The 25,883-nt window shown below is 35.4% G+C and overlaps 1 protein-coding gene across 7 annotated transcripts in view; it reads right to left on the bottom strand.

Annotated features, from left to right (window-relative positions):
* Positions 1–25,883, bottom strand: part of NLGN1 (neuroligin 1) — a 274,010-nt gene that overhangs the window by 150,250 nt on the left and 97,877 nt on the right. For all 7 annotated transcript variants that reach the window (XM_042820725.1, XM_042820727.1, XM_042820728.1 and 4 more), the window contains one exon: positions 25,583–25,735. In XM_042820725.1, coding sequence (XP_042676659.1) covers positions 25,583–25,735 — 153 coding nt within the window. The remainder of the gene's footprint in view (positions 1–25,582; positions 25,736–25,883) is intronic.

Genomic DNA, 25,883 nt, shown 5'->3' with positions numbered 1-25,883 from the left:
AGAAAAGGGGGAGGAAAGTAATTAAAACATTAACTAGATTGAAAATTAAATGGCATGGATCATTGGGTAGCTCTGTGTTGGCTTATTGACTGTTGATAGGTTACTTCAATTATTTGCAGTTTCTAATGCAGCAACATTAAGGGCCCCGTTGTGCCACGGACTGCGAATACACGCCTGTTCTTAACGACTAAATTTTACAAGACAACACATGGGAAGTGACACAGAGTCATAAAGAGGTTAATGGACTTAACCAAGGTTACAAGGCAGATAATAGGAGGGATGAGACTAAAATAAAACAAGCAAAGACTACAAGCAATACCTCCTATTCCTTTGTCATGCTTAAAATAACCCCATGATTTAGATAAACGAGCTTTACAAGAAAGAGTTCTACCAGTCTTAATAGAACGCGTCTCAAAGTCATCCAATAACTTTCTGGTGGATATCTTTCAATTGAAATATAATTTTTACGTAATCAGGTACAAGTTACCTAAAATGTAAACTAATGTGACATAAATAAGGACAAGGAAATTTAATTAGACCCAAAATGTTCTTTGAATCTGAAAATTTTCTATGTAAATGCAGAGTTGCTTCTCAGTGGACTAAATTTGTGTTTGTTTGTTTGTTTTTTTTAGTACAGATCTTATATGAGAACATTAAATTCTGTTTGCTGTATATGTCATTAGCAGAACTGTTCACTGTTCCTAACTCATAACTGAGAAATACTACTGAAGTTGATAGTAAGAACCACAGAGAAACCACCCTCACTTCAAGGTGTAAGCTGCTGAAATTAAGACATGGCATATACCATTTTAAAGCTAGTGAAAGTCATCTGAATTAATGTAGGAAATACTAACCATTCATCTTGTGAGAGCAAGTTGTTTATGGTTAAACACTGTGATGAAATGAGTTTTGTTTACTTCCCTGAAGGTATCTGCTATTGCAGCAGGTACAGATAAGTTTTTCTACCTCTGTGCCATGCTGTGCACGTAAGCAGAGATGCTGTGGTTTTCTACATAAACCAATTGCCTGTTGCTCTCAGCGCTGTATTTCCAAACTATGCAGCTTCTTCTTCATTTTTTATCTTTTATTTAGGATTATTTTGTTCTTAATTCCCAATTTATCCTCTTGAGTTGCTAAGTTACCAGCCTGAAGAATCAGTGTATTACTCACGTTAGTGCCACTTTAGATTTCTCTGGCTTTTTGAGGATACTTCTGTCGGTCCTTGTTACTACTTCCTTAACTCAGCTCAGTTGTGTGCATAGGAAACCAAAAATAGAGAAATTAAGTATTCATTTGATTGGGCTAAATGAATATTAATTGGACATTACTCAATATGGCCACCTTACCAGTCTTGACTTTAACTGAAATAATGGTATGAGTACATCTTCAAGAATCTTGACTTTGTTCTTTCATGCTGACCAGCAAAAATCAAAGGACACACTTGTGTGATGTGCACACTGTCTGAATCATCTCCCGAAGCTCTACAGAAATGAGCCACACTGTATATTCTGGTGACATTCTTTTGATTAGGAAAAGAAATGGTTCCCTATGATATCTATCTATCTATCATTATGACAGAGATATGGAGAGTCAAAGCAGTTACAGAATTATTTCTCTAATTGTGTTAAATGTGATTACAGCAGAAGAGTAGTGCTCTAAGAACCGTGAGAAGTCAGCACTTGTGATACAGCTCTTAAAGAGTGAAATCGGAGGATTTCAGATGCTTTCAGTTCTGGGTGCTGACTTCTTCGTGGCACAGTTTGGGTAAAGTTATTTTATGATAATAAGGGATTACCCCGAAGGAAAGAAATTTGTCATCCACAATGCAAATAGATTAAAGACAATGGAAGACCACATTCTAATTTTAAAAAGTGACAGTAAATGATAGTCTACTACACAAATTGCCAATATGTACATCTATTAGCTGTCACAGCAATGAACTGCAACAAATTTATTAACTGATCTTGTGTCTCACTTCCTCAACTGAAAGACAAAGATGATCTCTCCAGCTAGGTTCACAATTAAAAGCAGGCACATATTGGAATTTTTGACCAACAGTCAAATGCTCTGTATCTATTAAAAAAAAAAAAAAAAAAAAAAAAAAAAAAAAAAAAAGTGTATCGTAATTCTAAAAAGGAATGTCACAATGACCTACACTATGTGTTCTCATTTCTTTCTTTTAAATAATAGACATCAGTAATTTAGTATAATTGTAGAGTGTGAAAGGTGATATTAATAATGATGGTACCTATTATTTTCTTCATCTATTCTTTCTTTATTCCATCAGAGAGCTTCTCCTTTATTCAGGCTGAGAGATATGGAATTCACTGATAGCTAAGGTGATTGTTTCAGAACACCACAGCAGCCCCACTTATGTTGGTTTCAAAGACATAAAAATTCCAAGGGAAAAAGTCCCACAACTTAAACAGTATCAAATAAAACTGAAATGGGTACAAGCCTCCCATGCCGTCTTTCACAATAAACAGACTGGGGTAGAATTGGAAAGACTTGAAAACAGATGTTCGAAAACATTTTTGGGGTAGACTGTTTAGTGCATTAAATTAATCAAAATGAACTTCTCCTCACCCTTTTACAATAGCCAACTGGTTCAACAGTAATGATCCTTCTGCTTCCAGATCCAATCCCACTGCACAACTAGACAGTGTTTGTGTTAGCACCTTTGGAGCTCTAACATTCTAAAACTTCCAAGTACTTAATTTCCAAATGCAACAACACTGGCATTTATTTCTTCAGGTATTCCATCAACAACAGAAAGAGAAGTTAAACTGAAATTTACAGGACAAACTTGTTAAAAATATCATCTGTAATAAAATTCAGTATGTAGAAAGAGAGAAAAGATCTTTACAAGCCACTATAGAAAACTTGCTTTCTCTAGAAAGCAAGCATTGAAGCCAGCACCTTACAAACTTCCTTAATTTTAAATGGTTTATCTGAGGGATGCTGTCATTAATCCTCATCTGAATAAAGTTCATGGAATCTCTGAGCTCTGGCCAGCTCCAGATCTATCTATGTGAATGTTAAGACCCACAGGCTGTGATGTTTCTCTGTAAGAGAATGCATTATAGAAGTTTTTACTGCGATTTCTTCATCAGGAATCAATCTTAGAAAATCCAGGGTAATTACCTCAAGACCTTTCACAAACAGCACATTCAAATCCATATACAGCAAGAATGAAATTAACATCATTTCTAACAATTAATATATATTGCAGATCATGTTTATCTGTTCCCAGTGTAATACCTAAAGTTCTGCCAAAGGGTCTTTCTTAATCTTATCTAAACTATCTCTAAAATGCTATTAGGGTAGGAATCAAGACAAGAGGGAATACATTTTTTTTTAGGAGAAAAGTTACTAGCAAAATGCCCAGCACTATGCAAATGACCTATTCTAGACAATTTACTCCACATGATGAATAAAGAGCCCATATAAAAAATTAATTTGGGTGCAATACTTAGAGGTTTAAAATTGACATTCAAAAGGAAATGAAAACCAATAATGTGTGGGTTGAGGATTACCATAGGATTCAGGAAGGAAGATGTCTTTGGAAATTAAAGTTGTGTGTTTACATTAGGATAACCAGTGCTAAAAATCATGGCCCAGTTTAATAAACAGAAAGAATGAACAAGGAAAGTAAACTACACTGAACACGTGCCTAAATGGCAGTATTTGAACAAAATAAACCAAATCTCTGCATGACAGAGGATCAGTTTTATCTAACAACTAAATCTAACAGCTTACAAAAAAAAAAAAAAAAAAAAACAGATACAGAATCAAAGGCTATTGTTATTTTGTTTAGCAGGGATTTAACAAGAAAATAATTTTATTTTTTTTTACTATTTGTATTTGTGGATATATTATGAAAAGAGAAATTGCAAGCACTGTTGCTCTACACAACTTTCAGAATGCAAATATAGAAATTATTTCTTTTTATTTAAATGAAGAGAGAAATAGTATATGCCTTCCCAATTCAGTAGCAAAATAAATATGATAGTAATAATTATTAATATTAATACCTTTGGTTTTCTGGAGTGAATGATTATTCACATGTAGGATACAGCTCTCTGGAGATGTCAAAACACTTTATAAATATTAATGACTGATGACAGCTGTGTAACAAATATAATAAGTAGTAATTTTCCATTTTACAGAACGAGAAACTATGTCACCATCTTTTTTAAACAAGTAGTGTATAGGAAACAAAAAGAAACCAGCTCTGATCCCCTTCTACATTACAATGATTGCTTGTCCTCTTATGTTCGATATTAAGCTGTGTATTGCCACAATATTTGTGCCTGTATCATTCATTGAAACCATTGTAGAAGGATGGAGAGTAAGATGGATACCATTAATTTTTTTAAATGTGAAATACCATCTTTTGTAGAACAGAGTATCTTTATTCCAGACTTTTTTCATTGAAGATGTTGAATTATTACAGTAATGATTTAGTGAGCATTATTGTAATGATGGGAAGGTGGCAAAAATGGAAGAAAACCTTGGCTAATCAAAGTGGTAATCAGACTCTGACATGTTCCTGTATTTTTGTATTAAAAGCCTGTGCACAGAAAACAATGAATTACCTCATTTAAAAGTCACCTTCATACAACTTTATCTTTTATTTTTAATGCAATGCAAAATACTAGTTACTTTTTTTTTTTACTTTTTTTTTTTCTTTTTTTCTGTCAGAGTGCAAAACAGACCTTTAATAAAAGATACAGGTAGATTCTATTATGTAATAGTTGGAGAAATGGTAAATCATTCGAAAATGAAACTGTCAATATACCAATCAAATTCCTATTCTAATCATTGATGCCTTTTTGGGACAGCATATTCTTTTGACATAGAAATGTGGATAAGTAAAATTAGACGCAAATTTTATTGCCTGAAAATCTAGGATTTTGTCTTGCATGTTTGGGAGAGAATAATATGAATTTATAGAAAAAAACCCTATTCTGTTACCTTGACATACTTTAAACAAGTGAATCATATCTTTGCAATTTTTAGCATAATTTCTGTGAAGTTTTCTGTCTAAATATGAATATCGATTTTTCTACAGACCATTCATAACAAATGTAGTATATGAGACAGTGAGTGCAGTGAAACTACCAGATTGGAAAAAGGACAAAGAGCTACGCAGCGTCCTGAAGCTCAACCTGCTATAAGAAAAGTTTTCTACTTTCTTCGAGACAGAAATAGAACTTTCAGTGAAAATTGGAAGAATGGGAACACGTATCAGACCATGAGACAGCGATGAATGAACAATCAGATGGTTCTACAGATCAAGACAGTGAGGCTTACGATCAGCTCATGAAACTTGACAGTTCCATGTATGTGAGAGATAAAGAACAAAAATGTTGGGAAAAAAAGATGAGAAGAGAATGGCTGAGTACTTGAGGTGTGAAAGATTTGTGCCAGCTTATTTTTGGTGTAAACCAGTTGCCTGCAAGTACTTATAACTACTTGCCTTTTGAAGGCCAGGAAGGACCATTAAAATCAGTTCCTGTTCCTGGTGGGATACAGCAAACGAGAATCAAACACTCTTATTATAGCAAATAAACTGAGTTTCAAGAAAGAAACAGCAATGAAGAAGGGCAACAAATTTCCATTTAATTGCAATGGAAAGTAGAAGCCTGATTAATTCACTCAATAGCTATCTGAGGAATTCCTAGTCTCCATAAAAGCCAGAGAAATGCAACAATAAACCAGCCTGGAAAGCTACAGCAACTGCAACTGGCTGGAGCAGCTCCTGCACTGAGCTGAGTTTCTCAGGTCCCTGCTGGATACCCTCATAACGTCAGCCTGACCAGGGCACGTGCAGGGCTCATATACTTCGAGGCAGTACATCATCACTTGCCCCAGATGTTAGAAGTGGCTTACACAAAGAAATATTTTCCCTGTTTTTCCTATCTGTAACTAAGAAGCTGCATTAAAATTCTTTCGATCGCTCTTTGTACGTCGTTCTTAAATAAATTACTAAAAACTAACATCAAAGAGGAACAAATGGAGTAGGAAAATAAAATAAACACAGTCTGCAAGTAATTTTCCCTGAAGTAAAATAGGAAAACATAACAAAAACTGAGCCCAAGGAAAACAAAAATAGCCATTTGGTATATTCTTTGCCAACATAAAAGCAAGAAAGATAAATTTTTCTCAAGCTTTTTATGAGTTAGGAGAATAATTACCCCTTCTGCCTGCATAGCTTAACACTGTCAGGGGAAACGAGAAAAGCCAGAGGCAAAAACAACTCATAAAAAAGACCCCAAACCAACAGCACCACTCCCCAAATGGTCCCAACCTGCTCTCTAGCTTACAAACATGAATTCAGTTTCTGTCTCAGAGTGAACAGTATTAACACAATTTCTTCCATGCAGCATCTGATCTTAATACAACTTTTTTTTTGCCTCAAAAGGGTGAATAATAATAAAAAAAGAAGAACGCTGCTGATGCCTCTTTCCACTTCAGTACAGGATGGGAAGGCAAAAAAAAGTATCTTCAAAAGTCATTAAGATTCCAAGGGTAATATAATAATACAATCTTTTTAGCTGTTGTAACCATCTCAAAGTATTTAGTGCCAAGACAAACACATTAAAAGCTAGAAATAAGTAGATGTGAAATTATCTACATAATAATTACAGCAGTAACCAACTGTGTACCATCACTGCTTTCTTAATTAGCAGCTGCTCAGATCTGTTTCTTTTAGGGCCTGACTCATTCTTGTTTGCATTTGATTTCTGTATCACCTGGACCACAAAGCATCATTTTCACAACAGATTGCATTTAGGACTTAAGTTTGTACTTTTATTTTGCTTTCTTTTTAAAGACAAAACAAAATCTTGACCAGAGATAGAAGTTTTTCACTTGGATAAGGAAACAGCACCTGTAAAAAGGTTTTACAGGTATTACAGCAAGAATCTTTCAGAATAGATTATAGGCCAATTAGGCCTGGTGTCACTAGGGCACAGTATGGAATGGGCTAAGAATAGCTGAAAGTCTGTTTTGCTCTAAAATTCCCAGGGGAAACTACAAGACCTGATGCTGGAAAACGGAAAAGTACTGGAAAGTTATCTGTCTGAAGTGGTAAGTGTTTATCCAATAAAATAGTACAGACTAGACAAAAATTGCAAAGAAAGAATAATGTTTATGATTCTCCAGATTTTAACTTGTGTCCTCACAAGTTCACCAAATCTGGTGCTCTGCCCCATAAAATATATTGTAGCTGCAGTTATCCATTGCCTTTAGTGGTCCCACTTGCAACTTTGATAGCTCTCATCAGCAATCGCCCTTGATTTATCCAAATACACTGGTTAATGAATTTAAACAGAGGGAACCACTATTAGTATGCAGACAGACTCTGAGTAAGAAAAAGCAAAAAGTAATGCCTATGATCTCTCCAGAGATTTGTACTTTGGAGATTTATGTGCCATTTAACAATAGCTAGAAAATAAACAACAAAAAAATTGTATTGTATGTTTCAAATTGATAAATTCTAATTATGACCTGAAGATGAAGAAGTGTGATCTGGATACTAATGACTTATGAACTCTATTCAAATATCAAAATACTCAGATAGCTAGGTTTGATGCTTTCTGTGTGTTTGTTGTTGTTTTGCTTTTGATTTTCTGTTGACACTCACCCATTGGTGATCACACCTGAATACCTGGCATGTAGATACTTTGCTCACTATTGTCTGTGGGTAGATTTCTTTGGCTTAAGAATAAATTCCACAGATTTCAAGCAATCATTTATGGATACAAAGTAGACATTAATTTCAAGTAGGAATACACTTTGTCCATTTTTATTAAACCTTTTAAAAACTTCTCAGATTTACGCATTCCTAGTCTACATAAGTTATAGAAATAAGACACTAATTAAAGAAATTCTTTTCTCGTCAGAATCAAAAGTGTGTGAAAAACTGCTCTTAAGCAGATGGTTATCTGTGAAGTAGGAAAAAGAAAAAGAAAAAAGAAGGGGTGAGACAGAGAGGAAGAAAGGGGAAAAGAAAAAGATAGATGTCATAGCAAACATTTAGCTCCGCTAACTATAGATAATTCCTCCAAGTACCGATCCCTTATTTATCTTCTGGAAAGACTCATGTCTTTTAAAAAACACTAAGTTTGATAAAAGATTAAACACAATTCTAAAAATCAACCCTCTCTGAATCACTTCAGAGTCTTTGGTCACTACCTTCTGTGGGATAGATTTTCCTTTGTTGAAGAATAATTCCCGACGATTAAAGATAAGAATAACACTGAACATTCCGTTATTAAAGAATTCTTAGTATTTAGTGAGGTTTCTGATTTCAGTTTTTATACAACATTTGAACCAAGACTTGTTATGGAACCAGTACAATTTTTCCCATTACAGAAGTATCACTGATCAGTATTCCTTGAAAAATTTTACACCTAAGTAGGTTTTATAGAACGTTTGCTAAGATCAGTGCAATCTGTAGTTATGTACAGTGTATGTAGGTGGCACAACTCTGTACTTACATCAAGACTCAGTGACATTGGTCTTCAGAAGACCAACATGTTTGGGTTCAAGATTTTTTTCTATATTACCTAAGATTCTCCTGTTTGTCTGATAGATGCTGATACTCCTAAACTCTCAGGCCTTGATGTGGCAAACATATCCACACGAATGCAATTACTTGAGGAGAAACAAACTATACCACCTACTAAGAAGAATATTCATGTACTTAAAAACCAGGATATTTTAGCTGTTGGTTTGAGCTAAAGAGAACTGAATCAATTTTAGTCAAATGTATTACTTCTGTAACATCTCCAAAGCCCAAAATCTACTTGAGGAAATACTCGATAATGTGTTTCATTTCTTCCTACAATTTTGATGACTGTTCATTGTAGGATTGAAAACAAAACACTGCATTGTAATTTTAAAGTTTTGTATACAGGCAAAATAAATAGTTTGTAAAGAGATATGGGCAATTACGTCGTCCTCTTTTGAAGCCACAGCTTGCAAAACTTTCCATGTGACCTGAGAGAAAGCACAGCCTCTCTGAAATACTAAACAAGCAGCTGACTTTATTTTTGCAAAATACTACCTCAGCCAGTGATGTGCAAACTAGATACAAATTTGTTTTGAATTCTGCTGCAAGACTAGTGAAGCTAAAACACGTCAGTCAGAATACAACTGATGACATGTAAGCCAGAAACTACTTCAAGGAGTAAAACCTGAAGAAAAGTTAGAATGAAATGGATCAAAAAGTAGTTGAATTTTTATAGAAGTGTAAAAGACCACTTTATTACTAAATAGTATTATTTCTTGCATGGAGTATCATCCACTATCGAGGGACACGTGATATCTGTAAATGTAAATTTCCAGCAAGAAAAACTTTCACTGTGATGGATGAGTAAAACAGAGCTAAAACTATTACAAAATGTCTGAATATTTACAAAGACCTGAAATGCAAGAACTGCAAAATAACGGATTTCTGTGTCAGATGAATCAGAGAAATTAACCTAGGACATATGTGGCCACATGTGCTGCAATAGGAATGGCACACAGCCTATCCCACTAATGCTGTTCCCAAGACATGCTTCTGCATGTAGAGATAGGGTAAAACAGGAATATTAAGGTTGCTTCCTTAAATGTGCTCAAAAATAACTGTTCAAAGTTTATCAGACAATAAATCGTACCAGTCCTGTGGCCAAGGTTACATTTGTATTATGCTTTTGCCCCAATAAGAAGAACTTGACCTTCTTGTTTGATTGAAAACTCAAATATCTGGTTCGTTTCAAAATCTGCTGAGAAATCTCACTTTATATTATTATGAATATAATGTCAAAAAAATGTCACTTATAAGTTGGCTTTCTCCATGAAAATTTTTTTTGAACAAGCTGTGGTTACACTGCAGTTCAGTAGTTCACTGCTATCTACAGTAGCACTTAGTAACTCCACTTTGAGGAGGCTGGAGTCCCACAGGGAACTATTCTTTTTTTCCAGTATATTTGACATGTTCAGCTGTTAGTGCTCATTATGGTCATTATGAGCTATTACTGCTCATTATACTGTTAGGCAGATGACACCTAGATTTACTGAGTTAATGGTGATGGGTGTGGGAGAATCTTTCTTTTTAGACATATGAGTAATCAAAAAAAGAGAGCTAAAAAATCTATGAGATTAGAGGAAGAAAAAGAGCTACTGAAAGAAACACTGTACTTTTAAACTCTGAGCAGAGATACCAAATCATGTTTGCCAGTTGGCATTATCTGTACCTGTGCCAGTTACATGCATCTCCCTCTCTTTTTCTCCCTGCTAAGCTCTAGAAGCTTTATAACTCAACTACTGAAAACAACAATGAACCTAAGCTAATTAGAAGAATCATTCTGATATTGCTGTTCTATTTCCTCTGTGCCATCCCTCATGCAATGACACATTTTGCTTTGGTAACTTTTTTTACTGATACAATTTCAGATAGCCTTAGGCCTTACAATTTAATTATTCTCTAAAACAAAAATAGAAATATTGGCATAGGCAGTTTCAGAAAATAATATGGAGCACTATGCAGCAAAAGGCCTGTCTGGAAAAAAAATATTTCAATTACTTATTCGTGATTTTCTACTAATACAAACCATACATAAATTTTTAGTCTGAAAACATTTACCTCAAGGAAGTAACAAAGAATGTTCGTCCCATAAAAACACACGGCACGGTGCCTGACCGAATAAGCAGCATAAATAACAGGTATCAGTGCAGTTCTTTTTTTTATTATTATTTCATTATTATTTGCTTCTTATGTGTTATTCTGGCAGAAAAATGTAAGACTAGCAATGATATTTCGTTTTGTTTCACTCGGAATTCAGCTTTTTATGTGAAGGACAAGAGATTAAACACAACTTTCTGAACAATAAATGGTTTCTAATGCCAAAATTCTGGTTTCTCTTGTATTACTACTCCAAATGTAAGGACACTGCATGCTCTGGCTTTTAGATCTACACAGGTGCTTTATTAACTTCCCTATGTGTCACACAATTCAACACAGCACTCAAGCTCCTTGACATGAAATCCTGGAATAGAATCTCTAAGGTGCACCGTGCTGCAATAGCTTTAAGTATTATGCACTCACTAGTGTAAAGTGCCTGGTATAAGCTAGAGGATCAAGGGAAAGGAAATGCCATTGCTACCTGCTATTTGGTGTAGAACAAGAAAGAAGCAAGCAATAATCTTTCCCCTCATGGTTTGCACTCAGCTGTGCACAGGCAGGCAGCAAAGCCAATGTTCACTGGCTGAGAAACAAAACAAAAGCAAAACATGGAAGGAGATACATTGCATTAATCTGCTTGTTGCACCCCAGAAGCCAAATATTTCTCCAGTACACAGCTATAGTATGGGAAATCTCAGAATCAAAGGCGCCATCTCTCTCTCTCTAATAAACCAAATGAGAAATTCATTAATGAATCGGTCAGGTATAATTAACAGGCGGTTACACAACACACGGGAGCATTACTGTAACTTACAGATAGTTTTAGCAGTCTGGGTATTTCCAGAATTGTCTCTTCTGCTGAGAAACAATTGTAAAGGACACCAAAAAAAAGGGTTTTCTCACACGTGAGGCCAAACTGGCTTGCACCAATGTTGTGATACTGCACAGTTACAATGTGCAGTTTCTCTCCTGCGAGCCAAATTTTCAACAGTGGCAAACATGAGAGAAAACCCATAGAATAAAGATGGTAATAGACTGAAATGAGATCAACATCAGGTGGGTCACCCCACGACAGGAGCAAAGCAACATTTAAATTAATATAAGTAAATAAATAAAAATTCTGACTTAATTTCCTAATTTTTTGCCTAAGGAATCTCTGAATAGGATTTGGGGATTTTTTTTTTTTTTTCTCTTGGTTGAATACCATCTCATGCTTACATTACATCAGTAATTACAATCTAGTTTGTTCCTTACCAACAACACAGTATTTTCTAAGAATTATACTGTCAGATATCACAAATGCAGTCATTACATTACATCACATCACAATTTCATCTGATGGAAATATAAGAATTGGTCTATCCACATAACCTACAATTTATTTCCAGGTTTTAAGTAATATCATATATTAATATGGTGTTTTCAAGATCATCATTACTGAATACTTTATGCAAATCCCCTTCTATAGTGTTATGTGTTAATGACCACAGCACTTTGATGAAAATATTTAATAAATGCATGTTTAAAGTTGTTTTAAGTTAAGTTTAAGTACCCTTCCTTGGGTACAGGTATCTTTGCCACAGCTATGTTTCTTTTCATGGAGTACAAAAAAAGAGTTGTGAATTTTATACTGCACTGAAAAACTGATTGTTTGTTGTGCTGAGCGTTAGTGCTGACCCAGTAGCAGTGTTTTACAGTCTGAAGATCAAAGTGCAGTTTGCACATCAAAATCAAATTCAAGCTTTTGTTTATTACTCTCTTAACCTTTCATCTGCACTTCATCTGCTTCACACAGCACTGAAAAACACAAAACCAAAACAATGTTCAGAAACCTTGTTTCAGTGAGTGATCTTTATCTCTTGACCTATCTTACTATTAACAAGTTCTTGAAATTCTTCAATCACTATGATTACAGTTATATTCCTTCTGAAAGGTGATTTAATATGTACAATATTTCTTTTTGTTTTCAAGAGAAAAAAAGAACTTGATTTGCCTGTGTGATGTTTATGTTAAGAACTCAATCTTAATGATAAATTTGATGAAGTAATGAGGTTTATCTCTAGCCTTGCCTTCTCATTTGTGCATTCTTTTAAAACCAACATTATTTTAGGGATTCTTAAAGCAAATGACACCAAAAGTATCAGTTATATGTAAAAACTCTCAAGGGAAAGGAAAACAAAACTATTAATCAGTTGTACTGTTATAGAGAAATTCCCAAAGATGTCTTTAAAACAGCATACTGCATTCTGCAAGTTGTTAAGCACAGGACATCAAACCTGCTTTTTGCCACTGCTTCATTCCAAAGCATTTCAGTACTTGCATTTACTGAGAAGCTGCTATTAAAAGCACCTTCAATCTGCTTTATACATGTCAACTGCAGAAAGCTATTAGCTGTAATTGGCAATTTATTTTTTTTTCCTTTTACTGCTTTTAAAGTATGATCAGGTTCCAAAAAGTAAGGTTTTAGAATTTTGCTAATGTAACCTAAGTGATGCGTTCACCAGTAGTGTAGGCAGTTTTCAGTGAAGAAACTGGTCTTCATCAACATATGCTTTTACAATGCGTATCAAGAGATGTAAAAAAAATAGGTGGTCAGGAATTGTGAAATTCTGTGCAAGAGGAGCAGAGACTTGAGTGAGAGCAGAGAAGACACCTCCTGGCATGACTAAAACAAAGGAAAAAAACAGAACACCACAAAGGTCAGTGATGGGAAGGCTGAACCTAAGTAATTGGTACCAAACTACAATGAGCCCACATTTATGAGCGTAGGTACACTTTATGCAGGAATCCTTCCTAAGAGAAAAAGCAGAGGTAAAATGGAGAGAAAAAATAGTATTCCACTCACTGATAACTTTCAGGCAGTCTTTACAATTCAAAATCAAGAGCCCCCTTCCAGAAAACTCAAATTCCAATTGAAAAAGCCCTAATAAGTAGACATAGATAATACGCAGATTGAAGTAGAGTGGTTATTGCTTGACAGAAGAGCATAGTTTGGAGGTTTGGAGGTTAGGGTTTTTTTGTTTTTGTTTTTGTTTTTTTAATGTGTGTGTGTCTAAGATTCCTTATAATGGGTTATTAATTTTCACACGAGTTCAATCTATAGCTTACAAAGGTTTACAAAGATTGTCAGGAGTACAAAGATCAGACAGACAACCAGAGAACAATTCAGTTGCCCCTGGTCATCCTTTTCTCAGCTTTTAAGATTACAGAATCACAACCCCAGGGTAGCAAGGACCTCTGCACGTTTGGTCTATCTTATCTTCTACTGAAGCATGGTCAGCTACAGCAGGTTACACAGGACCATATCCAGGTGGGGTTTGAGCATCTCTTTGGAATGAAGACTTCACAACCTGTCTGAGAAACCTGCTCCCGTGTTTGATCACCTCTACAGTGAAAAAGGTTTTCCTTATTAGGATTTCCCTTAATTTCCTGTGTGCTGCTTGTCCTTGTGCTAGATACCACTGAGATGAATCTATCTCCATCTTCTTTACGGCCTCCTGACAGCCATTTATACAGATTGGTAGAGAGATGATTGCAAGGCAGCCTCAGAGGGCTTACTGTTTCACAAATAAAGATCCATGCCCTTCCAGCAACAGCTGGATGCCAGATGTGATATCTTAGGGCATCCTCCCATGCTATAAGACACCTGTGTGAGCAACACAATCATCCCACCCAACACAGCACCCAGGCAAGGGTAGGGGTTTAATGTTTACAGATTTTACTTTGAGTTCAACTTCTAACTGCTAGGGCTGGTTCATACGTAAACAGATGTCTCTGCATACGCAGGTGCCTTTTGTAAATACTTCTAGTAAGTTCAGCTCAGGAAAATAACTTGTTCAAGAGATTTTCTCCCAGAGACAATGATCAGCAGTGCCAACCATTTTAACTTCCTGCAAAGATGCCTGTTTTTCAAAAAATCTTCCTCGTTGTATACAAACTCAGATTGAAGCTAGCAAAAACCAAAGCCTTTCAATATGCTTCTGGTGCCCTGCATATCGCTCACTTGGCAATGGAAAGTTCAGAACCAAATTCTGGATGAATTTTTGCTGGGTTCTGCAACTTTGCAGGATGACTTTAACAACAACTAACTATTAGTGGACATTGATCGTCACAAGTAATTTTGTTTCTTGCAGAGTGAGATTGATTATCTTTACCTAACTCGTGCAGATCTCCAGGGAGGATATGCTGAAGAACCACACAGAATGTGATGGAAAACCTTTCAAAGGACTCAAAAGTTTTAGCAGCAAAAGACTAACTAAGCACTTGTGTAAATGAAAAGTGCACATCTCATGACAAAAGCTCTCCTCTGTGCAGCCAGGGAAAAGAACTTCATTCATCTATTTCAATCATCCAAATGCCAGTTTTCAATCATTAATGGGAAATAAACCTACTTAGTCCCATCCTTCCTTTTTTGTTTTTTTCTTTTGAATGTTAGAAGAGAACCACACAAGAGCAGAGGAAGACTCACACACTGCTAGTGCAATGGCAGTAGGCTGCAAAGGTGATGGTAACAACAGGAATAAAAAGAAAACTAAGTACATGACCCAACCTTTCCTTGGAGCTCTGGGCAGCAGAACAAGAACCTCCATCAGAGGCATCAACAGCAACTGCTCCTGTGGCCACTGCACACTGCACTGCCTCTTTGGTACAACACATGGTATTTTCTAATTGTGGCTGATCCTAGGAAGAATGGACAAGATTCTACCAAAGCTGAGGATCATCTAATGACAGCTGCTTGCAACTGCCTTGCAAGAGGTCTTGTTTCTGTGGTAACCTGGAATTTGGAGTGGTCACACGACAACTCTGTCTGAAAAAAATGTGTCCTTAAGATTATCCAGATTATTTCTAACTGTTGGCTGCATCTTTGATAAACTATAGCCATTTAATGCTATTTTTTCAATTCTGTATATCTGAAGAGAAAAAAGTAAATTTAAATTGAGCATTTATTGTGATTACTACTTCTTCAAAACTGCCAGTTCCGCTACACTAAGTATCTTCCTGTTTGTAAATTTGTTTGCCCACAGTACTCTCAAAAGAAGCTTATCAACAAAAACATCTGCTGCCATGACTCAATTTGAACCTGAGATCAAAACACTCCCTATGATCCATCTTTACAAGGAAACCATCCAAAATCTACATGGAACTTTCAGAGGATGAAGAAATATTACGTGCCCATACTGAGGGAAAGAAAAAAAAGAAAAAAAAAAATTATGCATTATTTTAAAGGTCTTTAAAAATGCAGTCTTGAATATCACGTTCTGATTGTTACTTCCATAGCATTCAGCTTAGAGACAACTGCAGACAGAAATCATAAAAGCAGATGCTGAATTTTGCAATTGCTGGACAATGCAGATAGAACCTTGCTATCATAACACATAAAACATTTTCAGCTGGAGAAAACTCACATCAGAAAATAACTATATTAGCAACGTGAAAGCAAGTAAATTCTTTTTCTTTTCTATCAAGAAGAAAAAACAGGAAATAGTGAGCACTTTTCCATTTTCAGTTCTCTTTTAAATATAAATTTAAGAAGTTAATGAAAAACAAGATCTGGCAGTGTGCATCCAAACAGCTATTCATTATGACAACAGGAAAAACTCAGAGATTAAATTGTTTGTAAGCTTCGAACACTCCAGATGTACAGGTCTATGAAGTGTTAAAGGACAAAATTTTAAATTACCAGAAAGAAATGGTGAAAAGAATGTTAATATTCTTTTTATTGTGAACATTTCCCTTTCAGTCTCCCATAAATTAGCCTTCCTAGTTAAGGGCTGTATAAAAGGGAAAGGAAAATATTTAGAGAATTTTTTTGAAGAGGCATGTAATAATAAAGTGAGTAATTATAATAGCATTAGGACACTCAAGAGTGTATTTTACAGGGTCATTAATATGGTTCATGGGTAGCTGAAAGCACATGGCCTTTGGCCTCACGCCTCACAACACACATGGGGCACACATTAATGGCTCTGTAAAGCACACCCTATTGTGTCTCAGTGCTTTAATAAAGCCTTGCAGATGAAATGCAAAACCACTTTCAGTTGAGTCAGAGTACTTTCCTGACGTTGGAAGGGAAATTACAGCCGCAGAAGCAAATCAACTCCTGTGCAATACATTATACCAGCAAGTAGAGATGGAAACAAACTTTTGGGGAAAGAATTTAATTTACCCATATGTTTCTTGTTGAAATCAGTGAGAAGATACCAATTAATGTTCGCCAACTGCACGGAACATTAGAACCTAAATAACAAAAACAAGCTAGGGAGATGCTTGCCTTTTCTTTTCTAAACTTTAGAATCATAGAATCATAGAATCACCAAGGTTGGAAAAGACCTAAAAGATCACCCAGTCCAACCATTCACCTATTCCCAATAGCTCCCACTAAACCATGTCCCTCAACACAACATCCAGTCTTTCCTTGAACACCCCCAGGCTCGGTGACTCCACCACCTCCCTGGGCAGTCCGTTCCAGTGCCTGACCATCCTTTCTTTGGATCTAAATGGCACTGTGCCTCCTCTATTTCTATTTCATACTGAATACTTCATTATCACTTAATGAGAATCAAAACAACCTCAAAAATTTTTACAGCACACCTGCGGCAACGTAAAATCACTCAACCAGAATCCTGATGAAAAGTGCTGAGAAGGTGAACAGATCATGATGAATGTGGCAGATTTCATGAAATCAAACATTCAACAGCTAACAGAAATGTACAGTAAGGAATCGTTTTCAAAATCAGTGGAATTCTTGAACACATAGTGAATATCTCAGAAAAAGACTGCTCACCATTTTTATTTTATTACATTAGAATCTTGGCACATAAAACGTGAAATATTACTGCAGAGTAATGAAAAAGCCCAAGTATAACTTCTGTCTTACTTCTCATTTTTGAGCAATGATAGACTCCCTGAAACATGCAGCAGATATTTCAAACACTTAGAAAAGATACATCATTTTACTTCTTTTCCAAACTATTTAGTTTGCAAAATGTAGTAAACAAGAGATACTGAAAATACTTCTACAGAGACATCAATATCTACTGCTTATATTTGGTTGAAGGTAATTATAGTACTTCACGTAAAGAGGGATATTTATCGATATTCATCATTTACCCAGTCTTCTGTAGGACTTCATCTAGCAGTTTGCCATGAAACACGCATATTCAAACTCAAACACAAAATAATAAGTATTTTTCAATATATCAGGAAGTGTAAGAAAACAGCACACCAAACAATGCACTCTTCTATATGTTCAATTTGGAAAGTAATGAAGGTTGCTATATTTTAATGTACATTTTTCTGTGTTAGCAGAGGTAGTCATCTGCACACGGATCCCACTGGATTGAAGAACAAATCTATGACCTGTACTGCTGCCAAGAGTTTTGGACCTTCTAAATCTATTGTTCTGTGACAACTTAAAAATACAGAGCTTGCTCAATCGATTCAAAAATTATCACGAGGTATTACAGCAAAGAAGCATCAAATCAATATCTGAGCTAGCACCTCCAATTGTAAACTACATCACACATGCAGAAAACGTAAAATTGGAGCAGCATTATGCATTTCAATAGGTTGAAAGATGTGAACATTTCAATCAGGATCCTTGTTTCCTTGTTACGTTATCCATTGCTTCCAAGGATCAGAAGTATACAAAACTGCTTCATTTAAACATCAGAAAAGTCGTGACTATTTCAACATATGTAACAGAATACAGTGAAATGAGGATTCAAAACTATGCTTCCTGCACTAACTGTGCTATATCTGGGAAGAGATATAATGTAAATGCTGAGCTATAGCATATTTCTCAACGTTACATTATTATGATCTTAGTAACTGCTTAATCTTTCTGCCTTGGTTGAAAATCAGAAGATTATTTCAGTGTTGGAATGCTCTGCAGTGAGATCAGATTGCATAGAAGTCCTAATTTATTCCCACTTCTTGGCTTACAGAACCTTTCCTGGGAAGTGTGGCATACTGGAAAATTCCATTTGCTTGTGGGGACAGGGCCAACTTTGGTGCCCCAACAGATCTCAAGAAGCCAAAGGCTTAGAGTGCTGTGTAGAAAATAACACGTTTTGAACACATGAAACATTTGTAATATTGTAGATGAGAAGCCATGTGCAGGGATCAACGACAGTGTAAAAGTAATTTGGACAAATATTACTTAGAGGAAAGTGCAGGTGCTACACATAACTAGATGGTAAGAATCACAGACTTCATGCAGGATAATAGGGTCAAAGATTTCAATATTTTTTTTTCCTGAGGCAGTAAGATTTCCATAATTTGTCTTCAATGAACACTTTCCCATTTCACAAATATTATCAAGTTGAAGTTTATTATGAGTTCAAAGATTAATCTGGCAAAAATGAAATATCTTTATGATATGAATTAATAGCGATCACGGGAACTTACATTACCAAAAAGCAATTTCTCCTTAGAGCAATGACACAAACTGTTCTTATACCAAAACAAATAGTTTTAAAGTTTGTTATTTGTTATTTTTTGTTCACCAAAAAAGAAGCCTAATGACAAACATTAGAACAAACCTGTTAGTTAAAGGGTACCTGTACCAAGACAGAAACCTTCTCAATGGCAAACAAAATAATGTCTTTGTGCCCTGAAAAATAAAGAAGCAAGTATATATTCATCTATCTAAGCAGATGGATAATGTCAATTTGTTGTGCTAGAAAAAGCACAAATAGAAAAGAAATGGCTTATTTTAAAAGTGCACTATATATTCAGGGTTCCCATTTCATAAATATCTTGCATGCTGTGCACTGCACTTGACCCTTTAAATGTATCTAGTCAATAACCCATTGTTTACTTCAAGTTCATTTTGTCATTTTGATGGTACAGATTCAAGTGTGGCAATCTTCCTTTCTCTGCTTCACTGCATACATGACTCCCTTTGGCTGATACTAGCTCACAAAAAAGCCACTAAAATGTCATTAATTAGAGCTGGTTTGAGATCCAAATGCTAATTCTATTAGCAGATCTATGAAATTAGGACACTGTAAATCTAGATGAGTTGTGCTTGGGCCTCCTGCAATCTGTGTTGACCTGAGGTTACCTACTATATTAAATAAGAATTGTCTAATACATTTTTAGAATGCTATGTGTAAATCAGACCGTGTGAAGTATGTCACCAGAGGGAATAGAAAGCTGCAGCACGCTTTTTATCTTAGCCTGTTCTATTTATCCAGTATTAAATTTATCTGGAGTGCTTCATATGAAGAAACAGCGATGCTCAAGGATAAGGAGGGGTCAGATAAAACCTTCAGGACAAGTTCCCTTCTGTGTCACCTCAAAATGATAAAATTTCATCTACAAACAAGTTAGTATTTTTATATCTAATAGAAACTTGTTACGAAGCTGTCAAGGGTCCCCAAAAATATTTATGAATCACATTCTCTGTATGTTCATCCAATTCAGAAAACTTAAATGAATGATTTTCAACTGCACATTTTCATGTGCTTTGCTATTAATTTTCCATCTTTACTTTCAGTGTAATGTACTTTTAATTAGGCAATAATATATAATTTTCAATCCATCTATCATTTCTACTCAAATATATTAGTAAAGAGAGAGTAGAAAAAGGCTCATCAGAGACCTCTTCGTGGTAAAGCAAAGCTGTTAGGAAATGCCATCTCCTGATAGTATCTTTAAGGTTTCATAAAAAGGTAATGGATGTGCTTGTCACAGTCACTAATGATCAAACATTTTCCCATTTTACTGGATATTAAATTGTGAACTGTAAAGGAAAACTTCATAGTCTAAGCCACACAGCCAAATAATCTCAGCTTTTTTTTTTTGCTTTTTTTTTTTTCCCCTCATGTCTAACTAACACAAACCTTCTTATTCCACTGTTACATAAACTGAATAGTTACTGTGACGTGGAGAGATGAAGAGGCTTATTTCTGAGGGGCAAGACAGTTCAGCAGACTGCAGAACAGGCCACGGATTATACAGGCAAAAATGCCTAAATGTCAATGAGGCAATTTTTGAAAGGGTTATGTCTAAAGTTAATAGATATTTTTGAAAGCATCGATTGAGTGGTACTGAAAACATATTTGAAAGATATCTTCTATTTAATAATTTCAGTACTATTACCATGATAGAAAGGCAAGGCAAGAAAACAACAAAAGCAAAACATTTTGTGATGGAAAAAGTACACAGTAAATGATTACCCCCCCAAAAAAAGAATCAAACAGTTTAACAAATTATATTAGCCCAGAATAAATCAGATCTAATTTGAAAGCACTGAAATAATTCAGTTTTCTATTCTGCTTAGGAAAGAAAATGAAAAGAAAAGAAGACAATGTCCTCCCGTCAATCACACTGGAACTAGACTCCTGAAATCATGGAATCATTTGAGTTGGAAGGGACCTGCAAAGGTCAGCTAGTCCAACTTCCCTGATGAATGGCCAGGTACTTCAAAATTGCTCTGATTTTTTTTTGCTGTGTGTGCTCATCCCTACGTTTGATCCTGCAAATGGTCAAATAAGTAGTTCTTCAACCCACGGGTAACGGCAGAAATGCAGGGCCTGGGACAAATTGCCCAACATGTACTGCAGGGCTGAGTCTATATCTCATGTCACTCTTTTGCCTGTAACACATTGCTGCTTGACTCTATTATGTGAGGAGCAAAATATATTCTCAAGCCTATCTTCCAAACGCAAGTATTCTAACATGGATCAACAAATAATGTAAAAGCATAATAAGACTCATCCTCCGTTCACTTTATTGTTCACAAAGCTCTTAGAGTTGCTAACAAAAGTAAGAAGCAACTTTCGCTGCAGTGTTTTTGCTTTGCTTTCCTTTGCTTCAGTATTTTATTTTACACAACTGCTTCAGCCCACCATAGCCATCTGACACAACAAACTATTGAAAAATTGAAGTTTAGGCTGAAGAACACAATAGGACTCTAAGAATAGCTCCTGTCAAAAGCTCTGTGCATAAGCAACAATTTTCTTGTTGTACTGCTTCAAATTGTGGGCAAACCAGGCTTTTATGTATCGAGAAGCACTGTACTTATGAGTCTCATTGATTTAAGTTCATTCATTGGCAAAATAAGGAATTAATATTTATGAGGATATCAGGCCTTTCAAACACAGTGCTACAGTAAAAGCGTAAATAATTACCAACTGTCATTAAAAGTAACAAATGGCCAAAAAAAAACTTGGAATGACAGCTCACTGTTTCTGTGGAAAAAACCATTGCCTTGAAGAGGAAAAAATTGGGAAATTTAAAGCAGTGGTTTACTTAGAGATTCCTCTGAATTATTCTTCCATCTCTCAATTCAGTTTAATCATGAACTGCATTAAAAATGTTTTTCTTTCAGATCGATTAAAATCCAGTGGCCAAAAGATAATCAAAAGCAAGAAATAGAAATTAGTAAAATGAATAAATGTGTATTCAGTTGGCATAAATCAGTTTACAAATTTCTCTTTCCTCTTGGAAACTTAAGCTAAAGGGGAAGAAGCCAATGCTGGCTTCTCCTTTTCAAAAGAAAGAACATAGGAAACAGCACTGGGGGTATTAAATCCATCTATCATGATCTTTGCCTGGATGTTAAATAAACTCTTTTTATAATCCCTTTACGTTTCTTTTATGAAATTTAAATAAAAAGCTCCTGCCTTTTTACCAGCTGGAGATATTTTAGATAAACATTTGAAAACTTAATTTAGTTGAGTTCAAAACCCAAATTTATCTTCAGATCTGTCTTTTCATAAAAATAAGCTATAAAACTATAAAAAATTTGCCTGCACCTACTTCTGTGCTGTCCTTCAAGGACATCAGACTACTCACTAGAAAAGATTGCTTGCACAAGACTCGCATTTAAAAAGATTGTAAAGAAGATATAAATAGTCTGTCTCCAATGGTTTCTTATTCAGTAGTCCCCAAGTTTCCAGGGCAAACAATTCTCTACTCCATCTCATCAATATCTAAGGAAAGATTCTAACAGACTTTCATTCTCAGACTTGCTTCAGACAAAGACAAAATTGGGTCAGAGAACTCTCAGGGTTTTTGTTTGGTTTATAAATGCACTTGCTCCACACTTCAATTTTTATTATTATCTTTACCAAAGACATTCCACTTCTAAGCATTCTAAAATTTTAGAAAGAAGCAAATCTTGCATCTCTATAAAATGTACTGCCTCAAGCAGATTAATCTACAGGACAAAGATTGTTTCAGCTCAGAATAAAAAGAAAATACTCTGAACTGTACCAAGAGCTGCCTGCTATGGACTTAATAGCAATAATGAAAAGAATCCAATATAATAGCATATCCTCCCTTCCCATCACTATCAGTTTGGACAAAATCTCTAAACATTTCCTTAATTGGATTTCTTGTTAAGAAATGTCACAGGGAGAGTCCTGGTTAAACCAATGGCAGAATTCCTAAGACTCACATGGATCATCTACATTAAGGTATTCATCCACAAAGACTGATGCAAGAAACCCAGCCACGAGAAATGGGAAGACAGGCCCTAAATCTTCTCCTGTGGAGAAAGAATCCCTATATTACCTTTCAAAGAAAGAATCCTTATATTATTTTCCCCATACAGCCAAGCATTTTACACAGCAATGAATTGACATCTAGTCTCCCCACAAGCAATGGACAGAGAAGCTGAATCTTATGGGATGTGAGTCAGGTAAGGGAAGCTGAGAATTTGTCAGCTACGTATTTGTAAAAACGTGTCTTTTTTAATGCCACTGAAAAGAGTAATGTTCTGCTGTACCATTATGGACAAGCATTTCTGTACACTGATGAGTACAAGTTTGAAAACAAAAAAGCTGACATCTTGTATGATTACACAAGAGTCCAACTCTGAGGTTATCTTACACAATTGTCTACACACAAGGAAACACAAAGAAACCTGGAAAAAAAAAATGCAAACTGTGCAAATTTTGTTTTCTGATTGCCAGCATGTTTCTACACTGCCCATCTAGAGATATGTAACCATTATTTATTGTATACCTGGCAGATGGCACTGTACCAGAAACAAAATACCTGACTTTTATATATAGTTTAAAAATACCTTTATTTTACTAAGAAAGCACTACAAACTTGATAAAGGATTATTTTAGTTGGTTTGAAAGTAGTCTTAAGTATACATGCCAATCACCAGATTCTGCTGTGAGTTTCAGAAGTTTTACTGCAATAGGTCCCACTTGAAGGAAAAGTAACATTCTGCTCCCTGAAAGCTCTGTAAAGAGCACAAAGTTCAAAGAAGCACAAAAGCACAAACACAAATGGAAACCTCCCAGGCTCAGTAAGATGTTAGCAGTGGGTTACCTCAGGGATCAGTCTTAAAATTCCAAAAGGAAAAACCATTACTGTTACAAAGAAATTCTCATCTTTCAAGCAATGAGCACTTTCTAACACTGCAACTGCCAGTAAATATAGGAACCAGACCACATAATTTATTAAAACAAACAATTCCTTCAGATGACGGCGACTATATTACTGAACAGAGTACCCTTCTGGTATAAAATACACATGAATGTTTGAAATATGAAGGACAAGCACACTTGTTTGTGTATAGTCACAGATTAATAACCACAGCACAAATATATGCCCAAGGACTCAAAGTAAATTGGGAGACAAACATGAAAAACATCAGTATTTTCTTCCTTAAAGAAGTACATCACAAATGAAACCTCCAGCCAGATGCTAAGGAGATAAGTCCAGCAACAGTCATTTTTCTGATTGTTTTGGAATATATTGCATCCTTGTAAAAGGCAACTACCATAGATTAGGTCTTCAAAATCTAAGTCAAAATCCATTCCCAGTAAAAAATACACTGTTTTCAGATAGCAAATTTTAATACACATGGCACCACCGGAGATTAACTGCAGAGATGATGAAGCAGGAAAAAAAAAACAAATCCATCATTATGCTAATTGATTTCAAAACAGAAATAAACCAAGTGCTGATGAAATAAAATGACCATACAAAAGAAGAACAGAGTAGCAGACCTTGCTGTTGCCCACAAACTGAAAATAGAGTTCACTGATCTTCAGAACCAACTTGCTGCTCTGAATGACACCCGGCTTATCAACCTACTTCAGATGTTACAGGGAACCTATGCAAGTACTGCAAAATTACTCTTCTGACTTTCAAAATATCCGAGAATTGAAACCCTACCTGCAGGAGCCTTAGCAAGTAACACTGCAGTAGAACACACAGAACAAAACAAACAATCACATCACTGCCATAAGACCTGTCAGACTTTTATCATCTCTGTGGCCGTGGTGAACAAATAACAAAGTACATTTTTTAGAAATACAACCAACCAGAGACATACCAGTCAAGTCTACCAGCAGCATCAGCATATCCTATTCACCACATTTGAAACAATCAGAAATAACTCTATTACTCTACAATTTGGTTTAGAAAAGAAGTATTGGAGTTAATTGAATTCTAACCACAACTCATTTTAAAACCACAACGGAACTCAAAATAAATAGGTGTACAGTGTAACTCTTACTAAATAATATTTTGATAAAGTACTTAGTTTTTTCAAAGCATGAAAAAAATTTGTTAATGAAAACTTAATCACTTCCAACAGAAAACATTATTGTCTATGATTTAACTTATATATATATAACTAATTCACCTATCTATGAACTAAAGCATTGCCACTATCCACAGAAAACAAGATCTGGTCTGAACAACTCAGCAATGGAAACACCTGCTTGATATCACTAAATGCAAACCAAACAACACAAATAATACTTGCAATGCCATTTATCTCATCCTCTTTTTTTTCTCTTTGACAAATTTGTAAACCAAAGGAAACAGTATCAATAATTTTGGGGTTTTTTTTGAAGAGTACACTCATATATAACATGAATCACATTACACATATGAGGGATTAATGGAAATCTGAAAGCTTCTTACCAAGTACCCCAAGGCGGTAGTTGACTGTGATGACTATCACATTCCCATAACTTGCTAGAACACTGCCATCATACAAATTTCCAGTGCCTTCCATGTAGGACCCTCCATGTATATACACCATCACAGGCTTAGGTCCCCCACTGTCCCGAATGTCTGGAAAAAATATTAAAACACATTTTATCTCAAGAAAGCATCAGAAAAAGATGCATGCAATATTTACTTATTTACTTATTTAGTGAGGTTATTTTTCTTGAAGTGTTTCTCAAGCAACATCTTGACATAAGAAAATGGGCAGGTGACA

Source organism: Centrocercus urophasianus, unplaced genomic scaffold (genome assembly GCF_019232065.1).
Source record: "Centrocercus urophasianus isolate 14NV4802_14NV808 unplaced genomic scaffold, USGS_Curo_1.0 seq_19, whole genome shotgun sequence".
Taxonomy (NCBI): Eukaryota; Metazoa; Chordata; class Aves; order Galliformes; family Phasianidae; genus Centrocercus; species Centrocercus urophasianus.
Note: the sequence above shows the minus strand (reverse complement) of the source record. Positions and strands in the feature narration are given on the sequence as shown.